The sequence below is a fragment of the Xiphophorus maculatus genome, chromosome 7, assembly GCF_002775205.1.
Source record: "Xiphophorus maculatus strain JP 163 A chromosome 7, X_maculatus-5.0-male, whole genome shotgun sequence".
Classification (NCBI taxonomy): Eukaryota; Metazoa; Chordata; class Actinopteri; order Cyprinodontiformes; family Poeciliidae; genus Xiphophorus; species Xiphophorus maculatus.
Window position 1 is genome coordinate 1,920,332 of NC_036449.1, and position 22,830 is coordinate 1,943,161.

General features: G+C 37.7%; 2 protein-coding genes across 2 annotated transcripts; both read right to left on the reverse strand.

Annotated features, from left to right (window-relative positions):
• Positions 1–337: 337 nt before the first annotated feature.
• On the reverse strand, positions 338–1,414 carry LOC102228556 (trace amine-associated receptor 13c-like). The gene is made up of 2 exons (XM_005805306.3): positions 1,248–1,414; positions 338–1,145 (listed from the first exon to the last, which is right to left on the reverse strand). The coding sequence occupies exons 1-2, from the start codon at positions 1,412–1,414 to the stop codon at positions 338–340; spliced, it is 975 nt and encodes a 324-aa protein (XP_005805363.3).
• A 5,238-nt stretch (positions 1,415–6,652) lies between these two features.
• Positions 6,653–15,258, reverse strand: LOC111609218. Its single transcript, XM_023336389.1, has 7 exons — positions 14,916–15,258; positions 14,366–14,495; positions 13,191–13,393; positions 12,721–12,841; positions 9,801–10,003; positions 9,276–9,403; positions 6,653–7,032 (listed from the first exon to the last, which is right to left on the reverse strand). The coding sequence occupies exons 1-7, from the start codon at positions 14,986–14,988 to the stop codon at positions 6,934–6,936; spliced, it is 957 nt and encodes a 318-aa protein (XP_023192157.1). The 5' UTR covers positions 14,989–15,258; the 3' UTR covers positions 6,653–6,933.
• Between the last annotated feature and the right edge of the window lie 7,572 nt (positions 15,259–22,830).

A 22,830-nucleotide genomic window follows, 5' to 3' on the forward strand; every position in this document is an offset into this window, starting at 1 on the left:
ACATTTTTTTCCACATAGAACTTTTCCTTTTCAACCACTTTTAATCATTTGTCTGGAAGTTGACAGAGAAGAAATGTTCTAAACCATCAAAACCATTTTATAACTTAAATAAAAGTAAGTAATGTTGAACCTGCCAGACGATGCTCTGAGCAAATGACAAAAAAATGATCAAACTACAGTTTCTTTATTTTATGGTATAATGTGTATATACACTAAGACAGCATAAATAAACTTTGTATGAAAAAAAAAACTGTTTCATTTTACAGAGCTTAACATCTTCAATTGAGTTGCTCATCTACACACATAAGTGTCTTTTAAAGGAAAATGAATAAAACGACTACATGCTGGTGTCACAGGAGTCATGGTGGAATATTTGAAGAGTAAATATGAGCTTAATTGATTTTCTGAACCAGGGGTAGAAAAAGGCATAGATGATAGGGTTTAAGCAAGAGTTAAAGTAGAACAAACATATGACAAACGCAGCAGATGAAGCACTCATAGAGTTGCTTTCCTCTGAGAGAGCAACACAGTAATATGGACACATACACAGCAGGAACACCAGCACCACAAGACCAAGAGTCTTTGCTGCCTTCACCTGGGATCTTTTAGCCGTTACAGAATGTTGGAGACTGACGGCTGCAATGTGAGAGCGCATGGCGCGAGACTGAGACACAGCTACCACAAACACTCTGAGGTACAAAACTACAATAATGCTGATGGGAACAATGAAGGAAAATGCAAGATCAGCATATCCTGCAATGTAGCTAATGACAAAGGCACACTCTCCGATGCAGGAGTTATACTTACCTGGCTGCTTTAAGTTCTCAATCAGAATCAGACTTTGAAATACCCAAGAACACATCCAGCAGAGGAAGATGCAGACCTTTACTCTGCCTCGTGTGATTTTGGTGGAGTAATGCAGGGGGTAACAAATGGCTACATATCGGTCTAAAGATATGAGCACCATGGTTCCTATCGATGAAGAGGTGATAACATACGCTAAATACTGATACACAGTGCACATAATGTCACCGAGAAACCAGCAGCCGTCTATGAGAGCAGTTTGAAAAAACAATAGGAGGCCCACAGAAAAGTCTGAGATGGCCAACGAGAGGAGCAGGAGGTTGGTGGGAGTGTGCAGCTGCCTGTGGAAGAACACAACAATACTTTTAGACATGTGTATAACTTAACATTAATTAAAAAAGGCTGGAGAATAAAAACATTCTGAAAAACTCCTGGACGAGTACCTGAAATGTGAGATAGAGACGATGAGCAGCAAGTTTAGAAAGGCTGTTAGGACAGAGATGGAGGACAGCACAATGTACATGAGTACAACCTCAAAGTGAGGAATCGTCAGCTTCTTGCAGGAGGAGTTCAAGAACTCTGGGAAGCAGAGTTCAGCTTCCTCCAACATCTCTGGTGGAACAAGACTCTAAACTATGGAGACCTCAGTTTTGTTTTTTTTGATAACCTGTAAGGTTATCTCCACCCTCCTCTTCTGTCTCCATGCCTCAGCTGTTTAACCTGCTCCATGGAGATGTAGTGTTGTTTCTTGATTTTTTATTTTTTTATTTTTTTTTTTATGTCTAGCTTCAACAGCTTCCACTCTAGGTTATCTGGCTACTTTTCAATACTTTTTGAAAAGTATTGAAAATGTTGTGCAATGTTGGAATGACATGTAAGTCTTCCAAAGCAAGTGGTCGTTTCTTATCTATTAGATGTCCAACAGACAATACAGTATGACAGATACAATGGAATGAGAAAGAAATTCCAACAGCTAATTCAATTTTCCATACAGGGTTAGGTAAAACTGTATGTACACGAGATCATAGAAAAGTTGGTTAACAGAAAACCATGTGTTCAACCCCTAGCAAAAACATCATGTAGGAAAACAAAGTCTTAGCTGACAATATATCATGTTATAATTATTGATATAGTACATACACTTAGTAGTGGTTTGTGGTGGATATTGTACAATTCCAGTATAGAAAACACCTGCTGGCCAAATGTACAAAACCTTAAAGTGGTCAACTGGTCACAGTCTGAAGACGTTACCGACTCACTTTAACTTGGTTATGTACCTGCAGTCCTTTGCTAGTTTTTCTATCAGTTTCTGTAGCAACCAGAGAGTTTCTCTGAATGTGCACACTGAGATCAGTATGGACCCAGTAAAGAGACACGGGAGAAAAAAAATTCAAAAAATAACTTTCTTGTACTTTTTCGTGCAAGTAAGATAGTATCTTGTGCTTGTAGTAACCGCAAGATCTGGTACACATGAGAAAATGTATTTAATATATTTATTTATGGACCTTTTTTCTTCGAGCAATGGGACAATGATGATAACAGTGGTAGAAGTTTGTCCTATTAATGGGTTGCCTGTTCATTTCCAGCTCTGTCTGCCCATGTCGTTGTGTCTTTGGGCGCTGGTGCCTGGCAGCCTGTCCTCTGTCAGACTGACCTGGTCAACTGTGGCTACTATCCAGTAACTTGCCACAATCAGTGTTTGAATGAAACTTCTTAGTGTTTAATTGTGGTTTTACCTCATTGATCAATGTAAAGTAATGCATACTTTAAAGTGTGAGGGAGCTGATGGGTGTTTTTTTTTTTATACAAATCTGAAGAGTGTGAGGCCCATGTATAAAATACAAAAATCCTTTAGGGGAGTGAATGGAGGTGCAGCAACCCCTTCTGGGCGACAGCTTTTTAAAAGGTACAAACAAATCATCCTTTGTGGACAGTTTAACTGCTTTTCTCTGCAGGGTCAAAGCAGGACTGATGGCTTCCTCCAGTAGCCACTGGGCGATAGGTGAGGTACCTAGGCAGGTCTCCAGTTCTTCACATGGGACCACACACACAGATTACACACAACCATGCATTCACACAGTCAGACCTAAAGGTAATTTAGAGAGATCAATTAACCTAAAAGACATGTTTGTGTATAATTAGAAAAAAAGTTAAGGACGTTCCCAGAGAGAACCAGGACAGATACAAGGAGATCTTGAAAGCTTCATGAAGAAAGACTCCAGGCTGGGATTAAAACTCCTGGCTCAGCTGCAATAATGTGGAAACCACAAATGAATCAGTGACTAAAAACTAAAATTTCCAATGTTGTACATGTTTATTACCTCTCTGAACTTGAAGATGAGGGTTCTCTGGCCGCAAGCTCACACTTGTTGACCTTTTTACTCAGTCTCATTTTTTTTGCAGCCTCCACCAGGTTCTGTCCATCTAAAGTCTGGCCTGCTTGCTGAGGAAAAGCATCCCCCAGCACAATGCTGCCACTGTGTGCATTCAGTGACTATATGAGTAGAGTACTCAGGGTCACTATGTATGTACTGTGTAGGTCCAGAGGTTCAGATTTGGTCTGCTATGTCTCCTATCTGGCTTTTATTAAACCTCTTGTTCCAACAGCGGCTTTGCTCTCCTTCAGATCTTCATGGCTTGAGATTTTTCACAAATTGTTGTGATTATAACATGACAAGATGTGAAAAGTCTGAATATGTCTGATTCTCTTTGTATTAAGGCATTGTGAATGTGCCAGTTGATCCCATCAGTCGGAACATGCTGTTCAGGCCTTGCTGCTGTTGTGTTTTCTACTTGCAGGAGCAGTAGCCTGTCTGTCTGCATGTTTCTTGTTTGTTCAAAACCTTTGAAGAAATGTAGTCAGAGCAGGTAAAGAGTTCCTGTCTCAAAAGACAAACGTTGAACTTGCTTTGAAATTAGAACAGAAAACTGCAGACACTCCATGGTTCATACATCATGTTGCGCTTTACATGCACATGTTTTATTCAGTAAAAGTAAAAAGCAACCTCTGACTGAAACCTGATTCACATAAAAAGCAGGGAAAGACTTTTACTTAGTAGACATAAAGAAGGAATGATACCAAGAAGAAAAAGGAAGATTTGAACATATGCTGAAACTTTTACTAGCATGTGAGTATTATACTAATAAAATCTTAACAATATGCTTTCCTGCATTGTTTTTATTTTCACACAACACACACACACACATTCTAAGCTCATGTCCATTGTCTGGGCTCAGGGGAACACTTTCATTAGAAGCCAAACAAAACAAACACACATGAGGTTAATGGCTCTCCGATGAGTTTCTCCTGTCCACGATTCACACCTTCCTGTGTTAAACCATCGTCTCAGTGGAATCCTTCCAATCAGAGGTGTCAAACTAATCTTGGGTTCCACAGTAAACACATGATGTCAGTGCCACACATCAACTCATGATGCAAACAGTGTGAAAAGAAACATAATGCAATCTGTTATGTTTTTAATAAGTCAGAAGGTTCACAAAGGTTTGAAGTTTGTACTTTCAAAGTGCTCTACATCACATCAAACACAGAAACACAATGCAACATGGAATCAACAATCAAAACACGACATTAATTCAGGTTCCATCAATAAATTTGTAATTGATTACGTTTCAAATACAATTCTAAACAGGTGGGTTTTTAGTCGAGTTTGCATCCATAGAAGTTTTACCTGTTACACTCCTACTGTGTTATATGGAACAAAATACCTGTTGCTATTTTTATTCCCACTCACAATCACACAGTTTAAAACGATGTATGCACAGAATGCAAGTGTTGTAGTTGTTTGGTAATGAGCTACACACACACACACACACCCACACACGAACACCGCCCCCCCACCAACCCCAACCCCTGACACACACACACACAGCAGCAGTCTGGTCTGTATGTAACCCAAGTAGGAAATGGACATATGCAGAAGTGAGTTTGGAGGATTTTATTTCTTCCAGTATTGCATAGTTCAAACATGTTGGCATAAAAAAGCCGAGATCTTTCCATGCGATGCTCACTAAAGCACATTCTACACAATAATCTCTGCACGTGGAATATATTACGTTTATTTTCAAATATCCATTTATTTTTTTGCAGATACTGTCTCACTGTTCTCGCCTGAAACCTTGGCTGGACCACCAGCACCCCTCCTGACCCCACTAAGGACAAGTGTGTAAGAAAATGGATGGATGCATGTTTCACTGTTTGTAACACTTCATAATTTAATTTTGTTGTTGTATTCTTTGTGATGTGGAGGAGTTACTGATGTTTTATTTTTACTTATTCTTGTTTTGTTTCTTGCTTTTTATCACTTCTACTAAAACACCACAGATCCATTTTAAACCAAATGATTTGTGAAAAATATTGACCTCAACCCTTCGGTTTTTGCACAAGGTTGCCATCTTCTGTCTTGCCATCAATGTCGGTTTGGCAGAAAACAATTCTTGCTGTTCTCGTTCCTGTTTCCAAATGATTTTATTTACTGTGGAGTAAAAATCTCTCCAATCATCATTCCCCTCTAAACCAAACAACTGGTGACAGTCAATCTTTAACAGGACTGTGGAGGAATTTTGTCCCACTCTTCTTTATAGAATGGTTTTATTCAGATACACTGGGAGCTTTTTGAGCATTACTGGTCTGTTTATATTCATGCACTAAAAACACAATCAGGTTTAGGGACATACCTTGACTAGCCAAATGAAAATCTTGTTTATGTGTTTTTTTGAAGCTGTTCCCAGGTTTATTTGTTGGTGTGCTTTTACAGCAGAAGGGGCTTGGAGTCTCCATGGACATCGATTTTTCTTTTTGAATTAGAAATTCTGACTTTAACTAAGACAATTAGAGCTGCAGACGTAATTCTGGGGTCATGATCTCCTGGAGGAGCCGTTAATGTGCTTATGGAATAAATTGGATAAGTCAGCCTCTCCTAGAAGGGTTGGCCACCGTTTCATGTTTTCTTTATTTGTGAATAAATGAGTCAAAAATTCTTAGAGATGGCTCTGATAGATTTTAGTGACTCTTTCTATCTGTTCTTCAGCTTCCTTAAACTAGGACAGGATTTGTTATGTAGTTATATACATTTTAGTTTATTTTAGTGTTATGAGGCAGGACCTTTTCAGTAGATTCATTCCATACATCTGACAATAATTGGGACTTTGTGTGGCTTCGTGCCAAACCATTTAAATGTAGGAAAATAACAAATAAGGGCAAAGAAGAAGAAAAACTCAGGTTTTTGTTCTTTTGGAGTATCATCTGTGACTATTATGTCCATTACATCAAAACATGGAATTCCAATTAGGAAAACATCAGTATAAACTGCTGAGAATTATTAATGTTTCTTATCGAGAAAGATAAAGATAGATCACAACAAGGATACAACTTAACAATAAAAACATAAAACATTTACTAATAATATCTGTTTCGATAAAAATTTAAAAATAAAATAAAAGACAAAGCAATCTAATACATCTTCATGAATGCAGTTTTTGTCTCTGTCCACTAGAGGTAGAGAAACACAGCGACAAGATTTTAGGGATTTATTTTCATAATTTTTTGAATTTGTGTTTAATATTTACATCCATTAAATTCGTTCAGAGTTTCACGAAAAAGTTTTAAATCATTTAAACTCTGTAAAACCTGAAGCCTGATATTTAAAGCAGCAGCTGAAGCTCCATTAAACTGCCTGGAGGGGAATTTAGAGACCAACACGAATGAGTAAAAAAACAAAAAGGAGACATAAAATAGCTTTAGTAGCTACCAGTGATTTTAAAGATCATAATGGGTGTGGGTAAACGGAATCTGCAATTTCTTAAACCAGCAACAAAGAAGGAAAAATAATAATAAAAACTGGTTTATATTGACGCTGTTCTGACTTGAACAGCTTCACGTCAGATTTTCCATCCAAACATAAAACTCTCTGAAAGCTTCTCTAAACTATATTTACATGATATTTATTGCCAAGTAGTTTGTCGTCGCCGTGACCAGGTAGCTTCTTCTGGTGTGAATGTGAACAATCTCTTCAGGCAGTCTTTGTCTCCCCCTGCTGGTTCCGTTCGGTAGAACACTATTAAAGAGGGTAAAGACGGTCTATCACTGCCTGTTCAAGTGCAGGGTTTATCCTAAGACTGCATCATTTGGTAAATGTCTTCATGCTGCCTCTTCTGGGTTGGAGGATTCATTACCACATAGGTGGAGTTCTCACAAGCTTTGGTGTTTTTCTGGAACAAAAATACAAAAGAGAATTATTTAAACAGTTTAATTCAGTCCATGTTAAGGCTGAATTAGTCACATTTGAAATGAGTTTCTTTTCTCATTTCTCAAGGATGAATTCTGCTTATTGCATCATTTAAAGGAGGGAATGAAAAGATGATCATAAACCATTAGTCAAGAATCAAAAATATTAATACAACGAATACAAATGGAGGCTTACTGGAGATAGTTGCAAACAGAGTTAAGACCTAGCTTATCAATAATTAAACTAATCTAATGAATAATGAACTAAAAGAAAAACATAAAAAATGATAAACTATTATTTAAAAAGAGACATTTCTATGATGTGGGTTGACACTTCTGAATATTTAGCTCACTAAAAGTTTTAATTTATCACAACTTCTAGTTTCTCTCTAGAGTTTAAATAAACAGAAGTTAATATTTAAGTCTAAATGGACAGAATAGTTTGGGAACCATCAGGTTTGGGTCAGGTTCAGACATAAGAGCCTGGCCAGTCAATGCTGGGCTCCCTGTCTGGGGGACTTGGAGCTCATCATCCAGGAGAAATTGTCAGAATGTCAGTGGAAACGTGCAAAAAGCTGCTCTGCACCAATAAGAACAGTTGCTGTAGTGTCAAAGTTTTTCTTCATTTATTATTACCAGTTGTTTCATTATTTATTAACTCTCTTGTTCCCTACCTGTTTGGTTAAATAATTTCAAATCTAAATTGTAACAACAGTGAACTTGACTGTATAAACATGAGGCCATGTCTTTTAATAACACAAATCTTCTTTAAGTTCTTTCTCCTTGGAAACAGCTCAGTTGTAGCTTATGAAATAGATTATTGAATTGCATGGATACATTAACCTAGTCATGTTTTTTTGTACAGACGTTACCAAGCAAAGCTCTCAGCCTGATGTATTTTCAGTCACTCAGACCTTTCAGTGTAACTGGGCCCAGTTAGACACCTTGATGAACACCAGAGTCTGTCTAACCACAAACTTCCTTTGTCTTTATTTCTAGCACCAGGTGTGGTTTAGAGGTTTATTCACCGATTGATTTTTTTCCAGTCTTGCCCTATTTCTATTTCCTGTTTTTTTCAAACTCTATGCTTTTTGTTTCAGATGAATAATTTCATATTTAAATGTTTTTACAGTGAAATCACAAATCTGCTGAGAAGTGAAAGCAAAGATAACAGTGTTCCAACATGCGTCATGTTGGTACAGTGTGACGCTATGAGAAGCTCAAAGTGGAGAGTGACGTGTTGTTTTTAATCTGTTTCAAATGACCTCTGCTTGGTTTTCAGCTACATTTTCTATTATTTCAATTTATTTGCATGGTATGAAAGGTAAAAGCCAAGTGCAAAATAAATCATTTCCTCCACTCTGACAGCTGTCAGTGGGAACTGTAACAACACACAACCCAGCCCTTCTGTTCTGAAAAGACTCTGCGTGTGAAATTCCTCCCACAGCAGCACTGAAAATAAACACCTGGAGACGCTCAGCACTCACACCAAGCTCATCCAGAGAAAGAGGCTGAATGTGGAGACATAACTGTAATTTGAAAAGCGAGGGAGCTGATTAATGCAACACTTTCCTAATAAAGTAAGAATTTGATTTTCATATGTATTTTTTGGAAATAAAGCTTGTGTACCATCAAAAGAAAATGTATTAACAGATTTTTCCCCCCCCCAAAGTATAAATAATAATAAAATATATATATAATAAATAAATTATAAATAATATTATTGATAGTCTCCATACTGGAAAGTTTGCTAGAAATACATCATTAATGAAGAAATTTCTGTAAAAAAAAATTTCAGGGACGGCGGAGTCCCTGCTCGAAATTACGTGAAAGAGGAATATGGAGCCTTGTGCCAGAAGCCCATTAAAATGCTGACTACATCGTTTTAAACTGTGTGATTGTGAGTGGGAGTAAAAATAGCAACAGGTATTTTGTTCCATATAACACAGTAGGAGTGTAACAGGTAAAACCTTCTATGGATTCAAACTCGACTAAAAACCCACCTGTTTATGATTGTATTTGAAACGTAATCAATTACAAATTTATTGATGGAACCTGAATTAATGTCGTGTTTTGATTGTTGATTCCATGTTGCATTGTGTTTCTGTGTTTGATGTGATGTAGAGCACTTTGAAATGCCTTGCTGCTGAAATGTGCTATACAAATAAAATGTGATTGATTGATTGATAGTAAACTTTAAAATGAGTAAAATCAGTAAATCAGTTACCCAGACGGTGGCTGTCAGTCTGACGTAGAGGCAGGTGATAACACAGCTGTACAGGAACATCAGGGCCAGCAGACCAATCAGAATCCATCCCAGCACAGATTTATCAAGAGGAGGGCAGTCCTTTTCACCTGATTACAAACAAGACAAACCACAGAAACATGAAAATAGACCTTAGAAAGAAATTCATCTTGGAATATTCTAACTAACAGATTTACTATGTGATCCCATTACTAGTAACAACACATTAATTTAGTTACTACATCTTAGTCCAAGAACCAATCATTTCAAATTGTGCAGCTCCTTTCTGCCTTTGGTGAGGACGAATCATATTGTGAGATAAATGACTTCATCTAACGATTATAATAGAATAGAATAGAATAGAATTCAACTTTATTGTCATTGCACTGTCACAAGTACAAGCAACGAGATGTAACTAAGACTATTTCCTAAGGAACACTTTGTTTTTACTGCACCAATAACAGCGTTTGTGTGTGATGCGTTTTTATTTTGGTTTGGGTTACATACCATATAACAGTGTGGTATTTGTTCCTCTCCTGGTGTAATCCACACCGCCATACTCCACTGTTATCTCACACTGATAGGTGGCTCTTATTGCTTCTGGTCTAATGTTTCGTAAAGTGAAAACAAACTTGGTGGAACTCAGACTCAGGGTGACATCTTTACAGGAAGCCTGTCCCTTCTGACACAGCAGCTCTTCTTTCACATTCCTAAAAGTTAAAGCATAAATCAGATACTGAATGAACTTATCTGACAAATTCGGAGCAAAATGTTCATTTGCACCTTAATTTGAATGCAAAGGTTTTTCATGCAACTCATGAAGAAAGGATGAGGAAATACAACACATGTTTTTAGGAGTGGAAATATGTCAAGTCTTCACATATTTACACTGCTGTGATCATTCAGTGATGGATTGTTAGTGGTAGACTGTAAAGAGTTTGCTCGCACCACGATGCACGGTGGTCTTTGGTTTGTGTGGGTGACTCTTTTTCCTGTCTTGTCATGTTGTTTTTATCCCCAGTAAGAACTTTAGATCGCTCAGATAGTGAGGAGGTTTTGCAGTGATGGCATGTGAATCTTGCAAACTTTGCTTCAAATGTTCAGAAGGCCCCATTTTCACTGTACTGTTGCTGTGGCTCTAAAGCAGGGGTCTCAAACTCCAGTCCTCGAGGGCCGCAGTCCTGCAACTTTTAGATGTACCTCTGCTGCACCACAGCTGAACAGAATAATTAGGTCATTAAGGCTCTGGAAAACTGATCTACACAAGGAGGAGGTCATTAAGTCATTTCATTCCAGTGATTTGTACCTGTGGCACATCTAAAAACTGCAGGACTGCGGCCCTCGAGGACTGGAGTTTGAGACCCCTGGTCTAAACAGTCAGCGAACGTCATGTCAGTGTTGTCACATAGACTGAGGTCAAATCTACCTAACTAGCAGACAGGTCGATAAAAAAGACAAATAAACGAACTTGAAATAATTGTCTTTTTGTGTCAGCAGTGATTACCTACAAAGAAAAGCATGCGGTCATCATCGCTTTGAATCATAATACACTGGAATGTATGGAAAATACCAGTGAAAAGTTCATTTGTTATGAAGGTTTCAGAATATCCAAAGTTCCCCAGAAACAGCCAGGAACATCTCCTCCTCCTCAGGGATTCTACAGAGCCGAGCTGAAACCTGTTCAGTGGTTCCTCTGTATTGCAGGTTGGTGAAGTTTTTCTCTGAGTCACAATAAGGTACAAAGTTTGTGACAACCAGGCAGCTGTAAAAAGCTCCTTAAATCTTTCCCCTGAAAACATCAAGAATGGACTCAACACAACAGGAGGTACAAGCTGTCAGCTTTTGGCTGTTTTACCCTTTTGATTGTTTTTACAAAATCAATTCTGATCAAAATAATTGGACTGTTTTAATATTGGAAAAGCCCAAGAAAAACAAATATACTTTATAAATGTTCTCTCTTTTTATTAATGTAAAAAGCAATGTGAACAAACAAACAAAAAAAAGTAAAAAAAAAAATTGCTCCAATTGGTAAAGAGAAAGTGAATTAAGTTTATCCAACTTAATTTAAGTTTAACCAAGCCAAATATATTATGATCATCCAACTAAATTTATTTAGTTTTCTTAACTGAATTCATTGTGTGTTTAAAATGACCAATTTAAGGCATTCTTTTTCAAATCATTTAGTTTACTACAAATAAAGAAGAAAGCTAACAAACAATCTTTTTTTATCAGGGTTTTTAGGTTCAGGCAGCCTTTATTTAAGAGTAGTCAGACAGAGAAGTGGGTGATGACAGAGAGTGAAGACATGCAGCAAAGGTCATCAGGCTGGAATCAAACTGACAACAAACACGTGGAAGACTAAGGTTTCCTTATGTGAGTTGTGCTCTACCCTTGTGCCACCAGAGCACCTGATCTATACAGCATCTGTCCCTGGTGAAGTTTGCGTCATGACATCAGACGTAGGATACGAACACAGTATTGAACTTTTGAGATACTCTCTAAGAAGTGTACTCTCACAAACAATCAAGTTCAATGCTGCATTCGTATCCAGTCTGATGTCATGACGCAAGCTTCATCAGGGACAGATCCTGTATCAACCAGGGTGCTGTTGGGTGGAGCGGGGTGGAGCACAACTCGCATAACAAAACCTTAGTCCTCCACGGGGCTGTTACAGGTTTCATTCCAGCCTGATGATCTTATGTGTGTGTCTTCCCTGTCTTATTTATTAAGTTAGAGCAACTTAATAAATAAAGTTGGATAAACCATTTTCTTTTTTCAGTGTACAGGATATTTGAAAAACTAAAGTAACATGTTAAAACATACATTTAAAATTATTTAAATTCAAATTGTATTTCGAGCACAATGTGAGTGATAATGTAGCTTTGAATATTTTAGTTTTTCAGTTTGGAACAACTTAAAAGTTTGAGTTAACTTTCTGTAGAATTTAGTCAAAGAAATTTGAATTATTTATTAGACAAAAATAACTGATTTGAGTCAGAGTGACAAATTTGTAATGTTAAACACACTTAATGAATTAAGTTGTAAAAATTTAATAAATTGAGTTGGATAAACTTCATGAATTGATTTAAGGTAATTTAAGTTTGTTAGATTTGTAACTTTTAAGTCAATTGAACACAAAAAATTAAGTTGTTATCACTAAACCAAATGAATTAAGTGAGATTAATGTAAATAAGTCTATAAGATGAACTACAGTCAAAAACAATTTTAGAGTGTAGAATGTTAAGTTTACAACTCTCTGTGGTGAGTGGATTCATTTTTCAACACAACTAAACATAAATATTAACCAACACATGTAAGGACTGACTTGTTCCCTGACTGACAAACAGCACTGATTTTCAGGTCTAAAACAAATAAAAAATAATCAGACTCAATGCGTGATTACAGCAGCCATTAGTAGAACACTCACTGTGAAATTCTGTACAGTCGAACATCCTGAAGCTTAGACTCATAAGAGTCATGTTCACAGCTGATTGAGGAGGTTTGGTCTGGGTTCACATGCTGAACCTCCGGCTGGATCACCTTAAAATCTGAGGGTTGAAAAGGATCAGTAAGGAAACACAGAGTCAGGTAAAACCTGCTGGCTCACTTTGATAGAATGAAACTGATTTATACCAAAACAGTATAAAGACTGACTCCTTGCAACAAAGAAGAAGTTTCATACTGCATTGCTCTGTTTGCTGAGATGACACTTCAGGCCAGAAATCCAAATAACTACTTTCATTTATTTCAAAGAATGTTAATGATTGTGCCACAATCATAAGTCTCAACAATTAAATGTTTTTCCTTAACCAAAGGTGGATAAAAAATCCTTATTACCTGAGCCAGGTAAAAAGCTTTTGTGTGTGATGCGTTTTTATTTTGGTTTGGGTTACATACCATATAACAGTGCGGTATTTGTTCCTCTCCTGGTGTAATCCACACCGCCATACTCCAGTGTTATCTCACACTGATAGGTGGCTCTTATTGTTTCTGGTCTAATGTTTCGAAAAGTGAAAACAAACTTGGTGGAATTCAGACTCAGGGTGACATCGTTACAGCAAGCCTGTCCCTTCTGACACAGCAGCTCTTCTTTCGCATGCCTAAAAGTTAAAGCATAAATCAGATAGTGAATCATCTTAGCTGACAAATTTGGAGCAAAGTGTTCATTTGCACATTAATGTGAATGCAAAAGTTTTTTATGCAACCCATGAAGAAAGGATGAGGAAATACAACAGACATTTGTAGGAGTGGAAATATGTCAAGTCTTAACATATTTAAGAGAAAATAATGAATAAATTCCCACAGAAAATAAAAATCAAAGAAGATCAGCTGTAGCAGACAATGCATCTGCTTTAGAACTGATAGTTTGATTAGAGACAATGAAAAAGGATGAAAGATGCACACATGTGAGAAAAGGAACGAAAGTCAGTAGAAACAGAACAGAAAGCTTGTTAATGAATCAACCATCCAAAGCAAGATCAGAAAATGGTTGTGTGTCCTGTGTTTCTGTGTTGCCCTGTGACAGACTGGTGACCTGTCCAGGGTGTACCCTGCCTCTCGCCCGGAAAGTTAGCTGGAGGTAGACACCAGCACCCCTACCGGCCCCTCTAAGGTACCAGGGGGACACAGAAAATGGATGAATGGATGAAATTACATAGCAAATATAATGTTTAGATTTTAATTCAAGGCTTCATGAAGATCCTAGTTCCAAAAAACGAACTATTTTTTGATGGGTAAGACTTTAAAGGGTTAGATTAAATTACTCATGAGAGGGTTGGTAAGAAAATAATGATGCTATGCAGCTGTGGTTTAAACACAGAGTGGAGCCACAAACAGACTGCTTCACAAAACAAAGTTCCTCATCATGAATGTTAACTTCACAGCTCTATCTGGGGAGAGGATTCATTTTTCAGCACAACTAAACATAAATATAAACTAACATATTTGAGGACTGACTTCTTCCCTCTGTGACAAACAAACAGCAGCCATTTTCAACCCCATCAGGTCTAATAAAAAATAAAAAATGATCTGACTCAATGAGTGATTCCAGCAGCCATCACCAAAACACTTACTGTGACAATCTGTACAGTCGAACATCCTTAAGTTTAGATTCGTATGATTTATGCTCACAGCTGATTGAGGCGGTTTGGTCTGGGTTCACATGCTGAACCGAGACCGATGTTGGCTGGATCACATTAAAATCTGAGGATTGAAACAGACACAAGTTTTTCCTGGGAACTGCAGTCAGGTAACATCTACAAATATATTAGAATTAATACGTTAATGCAGCAGTAAAAATCTGAAATTAAAAGGAATCGTGCATTTTATTATTTCTAAAGAAACAAGAAGTTTAAAAAAAAAAAAGTTTTCTGAAGTCCCAGTGGGGCGTCAGGTCACATTGGCATTTCAGCAATTTCAATTGAAGTCAGTATATTTATATAGAACCAATTCACCACGAACATTGTCTTCAGGCACTTTATCAAAAACAGTCATTTTAATTCAATCACACATTCAATTAATCCTAGTTATGAGTCAGTTCATAAAGCTCTGTTTATTATTGAAATTCATCTAAAAGGTTTTCTATCTAAGGCAGGTTGTTTAAAAGATGGCATTTCTACTTACCATAACTGAAGACAAATTCTGAGCTCAGAAAAAATAAATTGAAGATAAAAATGTTTAAGTTCAGGTGTGACATCTTAGCAGTGTTGTCTTCTTCCTCTGTAGCAAAGAATAAACACGTTAAACCTCTACAGACACTCTGCCGTGATCATTCAGTGATGGATTCAGTGGTAGACTGTAAAGAGTTTGCTCGCACCACGATGCAAGGTGGTGTCTTTGGTTTGTGTGGGTGACTCTTTTTCCTGTCTTGTCATGTTGTTTTTATCCCCAGTAAGAACTTTAGATCGCTCAGATAGTGAGGAGGTTTTGCAGTGATGGCATGTGAATCTTGCAAACTTTGCTTCAAATGTTCAGAAATATTGGAAAAGCCCAACAAAAAAAAAAAAGTCATATATCCATCCATTTTCTTACACCCTTGTCCCTAGTGGGATCGGGAGGTTTACTATATATGTTTTCTTTTTTTAATAACGTAAACAGCAATTTGCACAAAATCAGCCAAACCAACACCGACCCCCTCTCTCTCAGAGCATAGAACACTTTCATGATTATGAGTATCCTAGACTGTATTATTACATTAAAAGCGAGACATCTCTTCTGGACTTATGAGGCAACACAATATGCATGCTTCATTTAGAAAGATTAGGGAAGTGTACATAAGAAAAGTGTGTTGGCAGGGATGAGTGGGAGAAACCTGAACAGCTGTACCATCTCTGGCCGACAGCAAGAGAGGAGACATGGAAATTAGGCCAAAAGAGTTTACGTGCAAAACATTAATTAGGGAAGTTTATGGTTCACACCAGTAGTATGTGCAGACATTTTGGAGATGAATTGAAGTGGAGAAAAAGATAATCTTGTGCTGCAAATTGAACCACCACAGGTTTATGATTGCACCTTCTGCACAGTTTTCCAAATCTCACAGCCACTTTATGTAACCCTACACAAGAAAATGAATACCTTTGTCTTTCTCTACCTTCCATTAAAAAGCAGTTTGTCCAAATAAAACAGATAAGAACAATTTGCTGTATTAGTGAACGGCTTCGAAGTGAGCTGCCCCGTTGGGTCCATGGCTAACCCGGGGAAAAACCTCAAATTAAGGATGCACTTTAAGTTCAATTCTTAGGATTAATAAAACAAAAAACATCATAGGTTGTTGTAAAGGTAGAACAATAACTCACAACCAGCCTTCAAGCTGAACTTTCTGAGTACAATTTGAAACTTAAGCTATCCTTATTTTCCCTGCTTACACTGAGCGCCATGTGTTTGACTTTACTTCATTATTCTGCATTATTATCACAAAATGTTCCATATGACCTTATATGGTGATTAACCAAGCTGCCCTGATACTAACCAAGTTGTTGTCAGAAACCCGAGTAACCATTGACTATTCTACAGCTAAATCAACCACGCCCAAAAACAGAATGAGAGAATTCTTGTAATACAATGTACTGTACTTGTTGAGCGCAGCACTAGGGCTGTATAATTATATCGATTCTACAATATTTATTGATCTTTTTCCACCCTCGGAAGGTATCGATTTTTCGTCCGCGAGTATCGATACGTTAAACCAGTGATGCCCAAAGTCGGTCCTGGAGTGTCAGTGTCCTGCATGTTTTAGTTCTCTCCCTGGTTGTAGCAACAACCTTTTCAGCAAGTCAATGTTCTTCTTAGGCCTCTAATGAGCCATCATTTGATCCAGGTGCGTTAAACCAGGGAGAGAACTAAAACACGCAGGATGCCGGCCCTCCAGGACCAACTTTTATACACCCTTGCGTTAAACCATAGGGGTCCACAGGCTTATACCATCTTTTTAACAAGTCTGGTTTGTGATGGTGTAGCAGCTAGACTCTGCCTCCCCCAGTCTTACTTTCAACTTGTGCTTAAAGTGCACAAAACTACACACCAATTTTTAAATTGTGTTAATAGGCCAAGTAAAACCGGAGTTATGCTAAAATAAGTAAATCATATTTTTCCGAATGTCAGAGAAATGTCAAAAACTGGCTTTTCTGGTTATGTGAAAGGGAATGAGCTTCCAAACGTAAAAAACAAAACGCAACATTAAATTCCTTTGTTTTTGGAAATCTCAAATCTTCAATAAATGACGATGGGCTGTATTTTGTTGCTAAGAAACGAAGTAAAGTTGCGCAAGTAACCGTGAAGGAGAAGCAGAAGGAGTAGCGGCAAAAGCAGTGAGATCGCAAAATTAATGCAAAGTTTGGATATTGGAGCGACTAGTGGCATCCACTTCGTAATTTGTTTTTAGCTTAGTGGTTTCTGTTCTGTATATAAGGGATTACCTGAAGAATGAACACACAGCAGACAGTGGCGCTCTGTTTTGAGCTGGAATACGAACCCGCAGCCGCAGTCTGGGCGCAGTGAGGATTGTCATGATGGCTTATCGATAATTGGGGCCTGCCCATAGCAATGCATAGGGATTACATCCTATTGTTCTACACCTCAAAATAACTGGCGCTTCCTACTACCGTTAATGCGGCTCGTACCGCTGCATGTCCCCTCACAATATATATATCAAAACGTGAGGCTCAATCCCGTGAGGGGAGCTATTACTTTTGTTGGCATTTCGAGTAACTGTGGCGACATAATTAACAAAAAACGAGCCAAATTTAACTCAAAACAAAAGTCTAACTGACACAAAACAGTGTCAGTTAGACTCAAAATAGACATAGAATTTAGTCTGCCTCTCTGAACTGCTCTTTAGAACTACAATGACTGAAGGTTAGAACTACAACATGGCGGACACTGAGTGCCTACAAAAGAGGTCTGAGCTGAATGTCAGAACTACAACATGGTGGAACTGTCAGTTACTACAGAGGAGGACTGAGCTGGCCTTTAGAACTACTTGTGTTTTGGGCATTTTATAACTGATTTTACCCAACCATTGTTACACATGATATTAGTTTAGCTCTTTGAAATGAAGCATACTGAAAATTTCAAAATAAAAGCCTTGAATATTTTTACATCAGATAATTGCTCTTTTTGGCTTTATGTGACTTTTTTTATCCAAAGCACTGTTACACATGGGATTAGTGTGGCAATTTAAAATTAAGCTTAACAAAAATTTCAAAATAAAAGCCTTGACAATTTTTACATCAGATAATTGCTCTTTTGAGCATTATATAACTGATTTAACCCAGCAATTGTTACACATGGGATTAGTTTGGCACTTTGAAATGAAGCTTAACAAAAATTTCAAAATAAAAGCCTTGAGAAATTTTACATTACGTAATTGCTCTTGAGCATTATATAACTGAGTTAACCCAATGACTATTAGACATGGGATTAGTTTGGACCGTTGAAATTAAGCTTAACAAAAATTTCAAAATAAAAGCCTCAACATGCCCCTGCGGTTAGTGCACCGCCGTAGGCGGTGCAATAATATTATTCTGCATTATCTTTTTCTCTGAGGTTAGGGAACTGCCTTGCACAGCAAGGCAGTTCATTAGCATTAGCATTTTAGCTTTAATAAGCTATTAGCTATTTATTTTACTTTTTAGCCATGTTTAGTATACTGAATGGAGTAAGTCCATTATAGAAAACATCCTAGTGATGTCCCACATGCTACTGACAGCAATCACGCTAACATTAGCATTTTTGCTAATTTTAGCTGATACACTTACTTTATCATACTGAATGGTGCAAGTCCATGTTAGTAAACATTCTTGTCAATCTCCACATGCTATTGATTACATTGCAGCTTTCTTTAGCATTGATGCTAATTTCTAGCATCAGAACGCTGGGTCCAAACCGACGGGCACGCTTTGGCAGGCCCCGGTTAAATTTCTTCAGGAATTTTCTAGTTCTTATTAGCAACTGACAAAGAGTATCAGAGACTGAGAGCACGATGAGATCCTGGCAGTCTGAGAGGCAGCTGCTCAGGAATGGGAATGACGGCGCCGCTCAGCTGCAAGGAGTCGATCACTACGGGGTGAGGCAGAGCCACTCACCCAGCAGCTAGTAGTAAACAGCTTACAGCCACGGCTAACTCCGGGAGCCATGGTAGAAAAGCCTTTCTCCTATAGTCCAACAGACTTTTTTTTACTCTAAAACGCAACCACAGTATGTCCAAAAGAAAAACAGAAGTGCAATCATTTGCATATTGAGAGTCTACAGAGGCTGATGATCTCCTCATTCAGCTCCTGGATCACTGTGGAAACTTTGAGTTTTATGTCAAATCCACATGAATTAAATGACAGAAACTAATTTTCTCACTGCATCTTTGATTCATTTTGTCCAACTGTAGACTGTTAGACTGTTCAATCAGAGTCAGGTATTCACACTGTAGTTTCACACTGCACTGTGTCACACACGCCAAACTATTTGAGTAACTTGTTCATCCCCTCGACTGTGGTGGCAATGCACCAAGACCCAGTGGAGGAAACGATACAAAAACCTCTAAACAACACTGAGCGCTCTGCAGTCCAGTTGGTGCTCACATATGCATTCTAACCGAAACAGACTTTACTTCTACTGAACCCAGACCAACGGTTTTAGCCACACCACATTTAGCTTTTTTGGTCCTTATCAGAATGAGGTGATACATTCACACCTCTGCAAACAAACCAGGGTTTCTAGACTAAATAGGACTGGTGTGAATGCAGCCTACAGTGAACATCCCCTGGAGTTCAGTTAAGTCATCATCAGCATGGAAGGAATCCAAAGTCAACCTTCTATCACCTGAAGAACATTTCCAGGATTAAAGTTCTAATGCATCAGCAAGATCTAGAGAAACTTATCAAAGCATTTATCTTTGGTCACATTGATTACTGCAACAGTGTCTTTATAGGTTTGCCTAAGAAAAAAAAAAAAGCTGATCCAGAACGCTGCTGCTGGTGTTCTCACTAAAACCAAGAAGACAGAGCATATTACCTAGTTCTAAGGTCCTTACACTGACAGAATAGACTTTAAAATACTTATGTTACAACATAACAGAATTGCTTTGCACCAAAATGTGTTAAAGATCTACTATTGTATCAATCATCTATCTCAGATCTTCTGGTTCTGGTTCTGGGGATGAATAGGAGAACCAGAACCAATTATGGAGAAGCAGCATTCAGGTTCTATGCACTGCAAATCTGGAACAAACATATAGAAAACTGCAGAACAGTTGAAACACTAAGTTTCAAACACTGAGGCTAAAAGACAATGGCTTCCCTTTAAAAGGTTGCTGGTTTCTCCCTCCCTGGATGTGGCATCTTGTCTGGGTTTTAATTCGCTGAATTCAGGAAGTATTCAACTCTAGAATGCTTTGATCTGTGAATGTGAATTATTGTAGCCTATATCAATGCTACCAAAACAGGCTACTGGATGTGTCATAAAGCTCTGTTTTACTGAAGGAGATTGAATGTAACTCGATCACATTTCTGCCAGTTCCCCCCACCACTGCATGATTCACACACTGTTCACCACAGCGCTTCACAACATGCGTAAATTCAAAGCTCTGCATTACACACACAATTGTATATTCTGGTAGATTAAGGGTGTTACTCCACATCCTGTTTTTCTTGCGCGTCGGTGTGTGTGAGAAACTACAGGCAGTATCATCAGTAACATGAAATCCATTCTAGCAGTTTTATCTGATATCTCCATTGTTTTTCACAAATGAGCTCTTTTTCTTAAAACACCAGCATGGTCATATCTTCCATCAGTACCAACGTTTCATATCTTTTGCCATCATGACATTCTCAGAGAAACATTCTGCAAACAAAAAGCCTGAATTCAGAAAATCCCCCACAAACAGACGAACAGCTAACGGCTTTGTGTGTAAACTGCACTACAAACCATCCCACTAATTCATCTGAAAATGTATCAAATGTAAGAAAAGAAACAGATTTGTGTTACTCTAATAGATTTTGGGGTCATTTAGATGTGCAAAGTTTGAACTGATTCATGAAATGTGAGCAACTTCAGAACTTTAATCATTAATTTATGTTAGATTTGATCTTATCAAATGCCCGCTTATTTTGAGGACAGTCAGATGACTGTGGGTTTGATATTAAGTCTTAATCACTGTGTGAATAAAGCTTTGGTGAGTCTGTGTTAGTTTAGTTTATGTAGTAATTTTTACTAACCTTCATAACAATTTAAATTAAATGGCTCTCTCTTCAGTGTATTTAACAGCTGTGTGTCTGTAGATGTATTTATCCTCTGTGCCGTGTTGCTCTCTCTCGCTACATGACACAAGTTTAGTTGATGAAAAAAGCACAAGTTCTAGTCAACCCTTCTCTTACATGGTATCATAATCACTAGCAGTAAGATTCCTGGTCTTGTAAAAGTATTCATATCCTATCACACATTACTGTACTTTGTTATGGTTTGTCACATAAATTCCCAGTAAAAATAATAAAAAAAATTGTAGTTGTTACATGACAACGTGGAGATGTTAAGGAAAATCAGTATTTGTGCATTTCCCCTCCCTGGATGTGGTATTTTGTGTGGGTCTTGATTAGCTGAAATAATGCAGCTCCATGGATGTTAAACTCAGGCATGTATGAGATGAATCTGTAAGGTCCTGAGATCATTTTACAACATTGTTTTCATTTTGTAGATGACTATGAATGCACGTCTGGCCTGACAGACGTTTAGGACAGTGATTAAGAACAATTAAGACAATTACAAATTGCTATAAGTTTTGGTTCAATCAAATAATTCTGGCTGTTCCTCTCCTCAGATGTCTCAGCTGTGAGGAGGTTTCCTAGAAATAAACATTAATTTCTGCAAAGACTGCCTACTGAGAAAACAAGTCCACAGTTACCATAAAAAGATATATGCACCACAAGCTCAGACACACAACGAGGTCATTTTTTTCAGCAGCTAATAATCAGATCATATTTTCTGCATACTGAATATGGTTTTAGACCAATCACTTGTTTTTCAGCCAAATTCACCAACTATGTGTTTACAGCACTAAAACCTAAAACCAAACCAGACTGTGTGTGCAGAGCTCACAGTTTTTTTTGGCTTGTGTTTTCAGTCTGAGATGAGACGATTGACTCGATTGTTTCATACAGTTTGCTGCACAGCGGACTACAGCTGCAGATAAAATCTTCGCTTTTTATCTTGAAAAGCACAAACTTAAGTTGTCTACTTAATTGTTGGTGTGAGTAATAGACTTTTTGATTATAGACAGATGGATTGTTAACACTATGGTCCAAAACAGACCCAATATTGGGTCCTGCAGCACTTCTGCTAACAAGATCAATCTAAGCACATGCTATACAATAACCAACAGAGGCATAATACATATATATGTAATGGGCAAAAGCTAATCTAAATGATAACATTTTCCACCTCAGCAACACCCAGCTCAAACACTAAGCATTAAAAAAAAAAAAACATAATTAGGCGCTAATTAGATGCCAACGACTCACACCTGCTGCCCACACAAACCACCAATCAGATTAAAGCCCAGACTCCGCAGTTTCCAGCAATTCCAGAATCATGATGCTCTGTGCGAAACTCACTGAACCAGCAGCCAAAGAAGGCACACAAAAAAACAGCTAATTTCACGAAGCTAAAAACATAAATTCAGTCTTACGTTTGCTGTTTTGTGGTCATAATTTCATGTTAGAGTAAATATTTCTTGGTAATTTTCGCAAATGCGTTTTAGCTCGTTTGTAATTGCTTTGGGAGATTGTAATCCCCCTGAATCTATTGGCTGTTAGATGTGTCAATCATCCAAATCAACCAATGGGCTGCAGAAAATCTGCCCTGTGGGTTTTTTTCTGACTCAATGCTTTTATAACCAGAGCGCCCAGGACTGTTCTTTTTAGTAGTAATTCTAATTCACTCTTCTATTGTTAAAAAAATCACTATTATTAATTGCAAATAACATTTATAGCAAGATATAGGTTGGGGAAAATAAGTAAATAAATAAAAAAATAAAGAAACTTGTAATTGCACA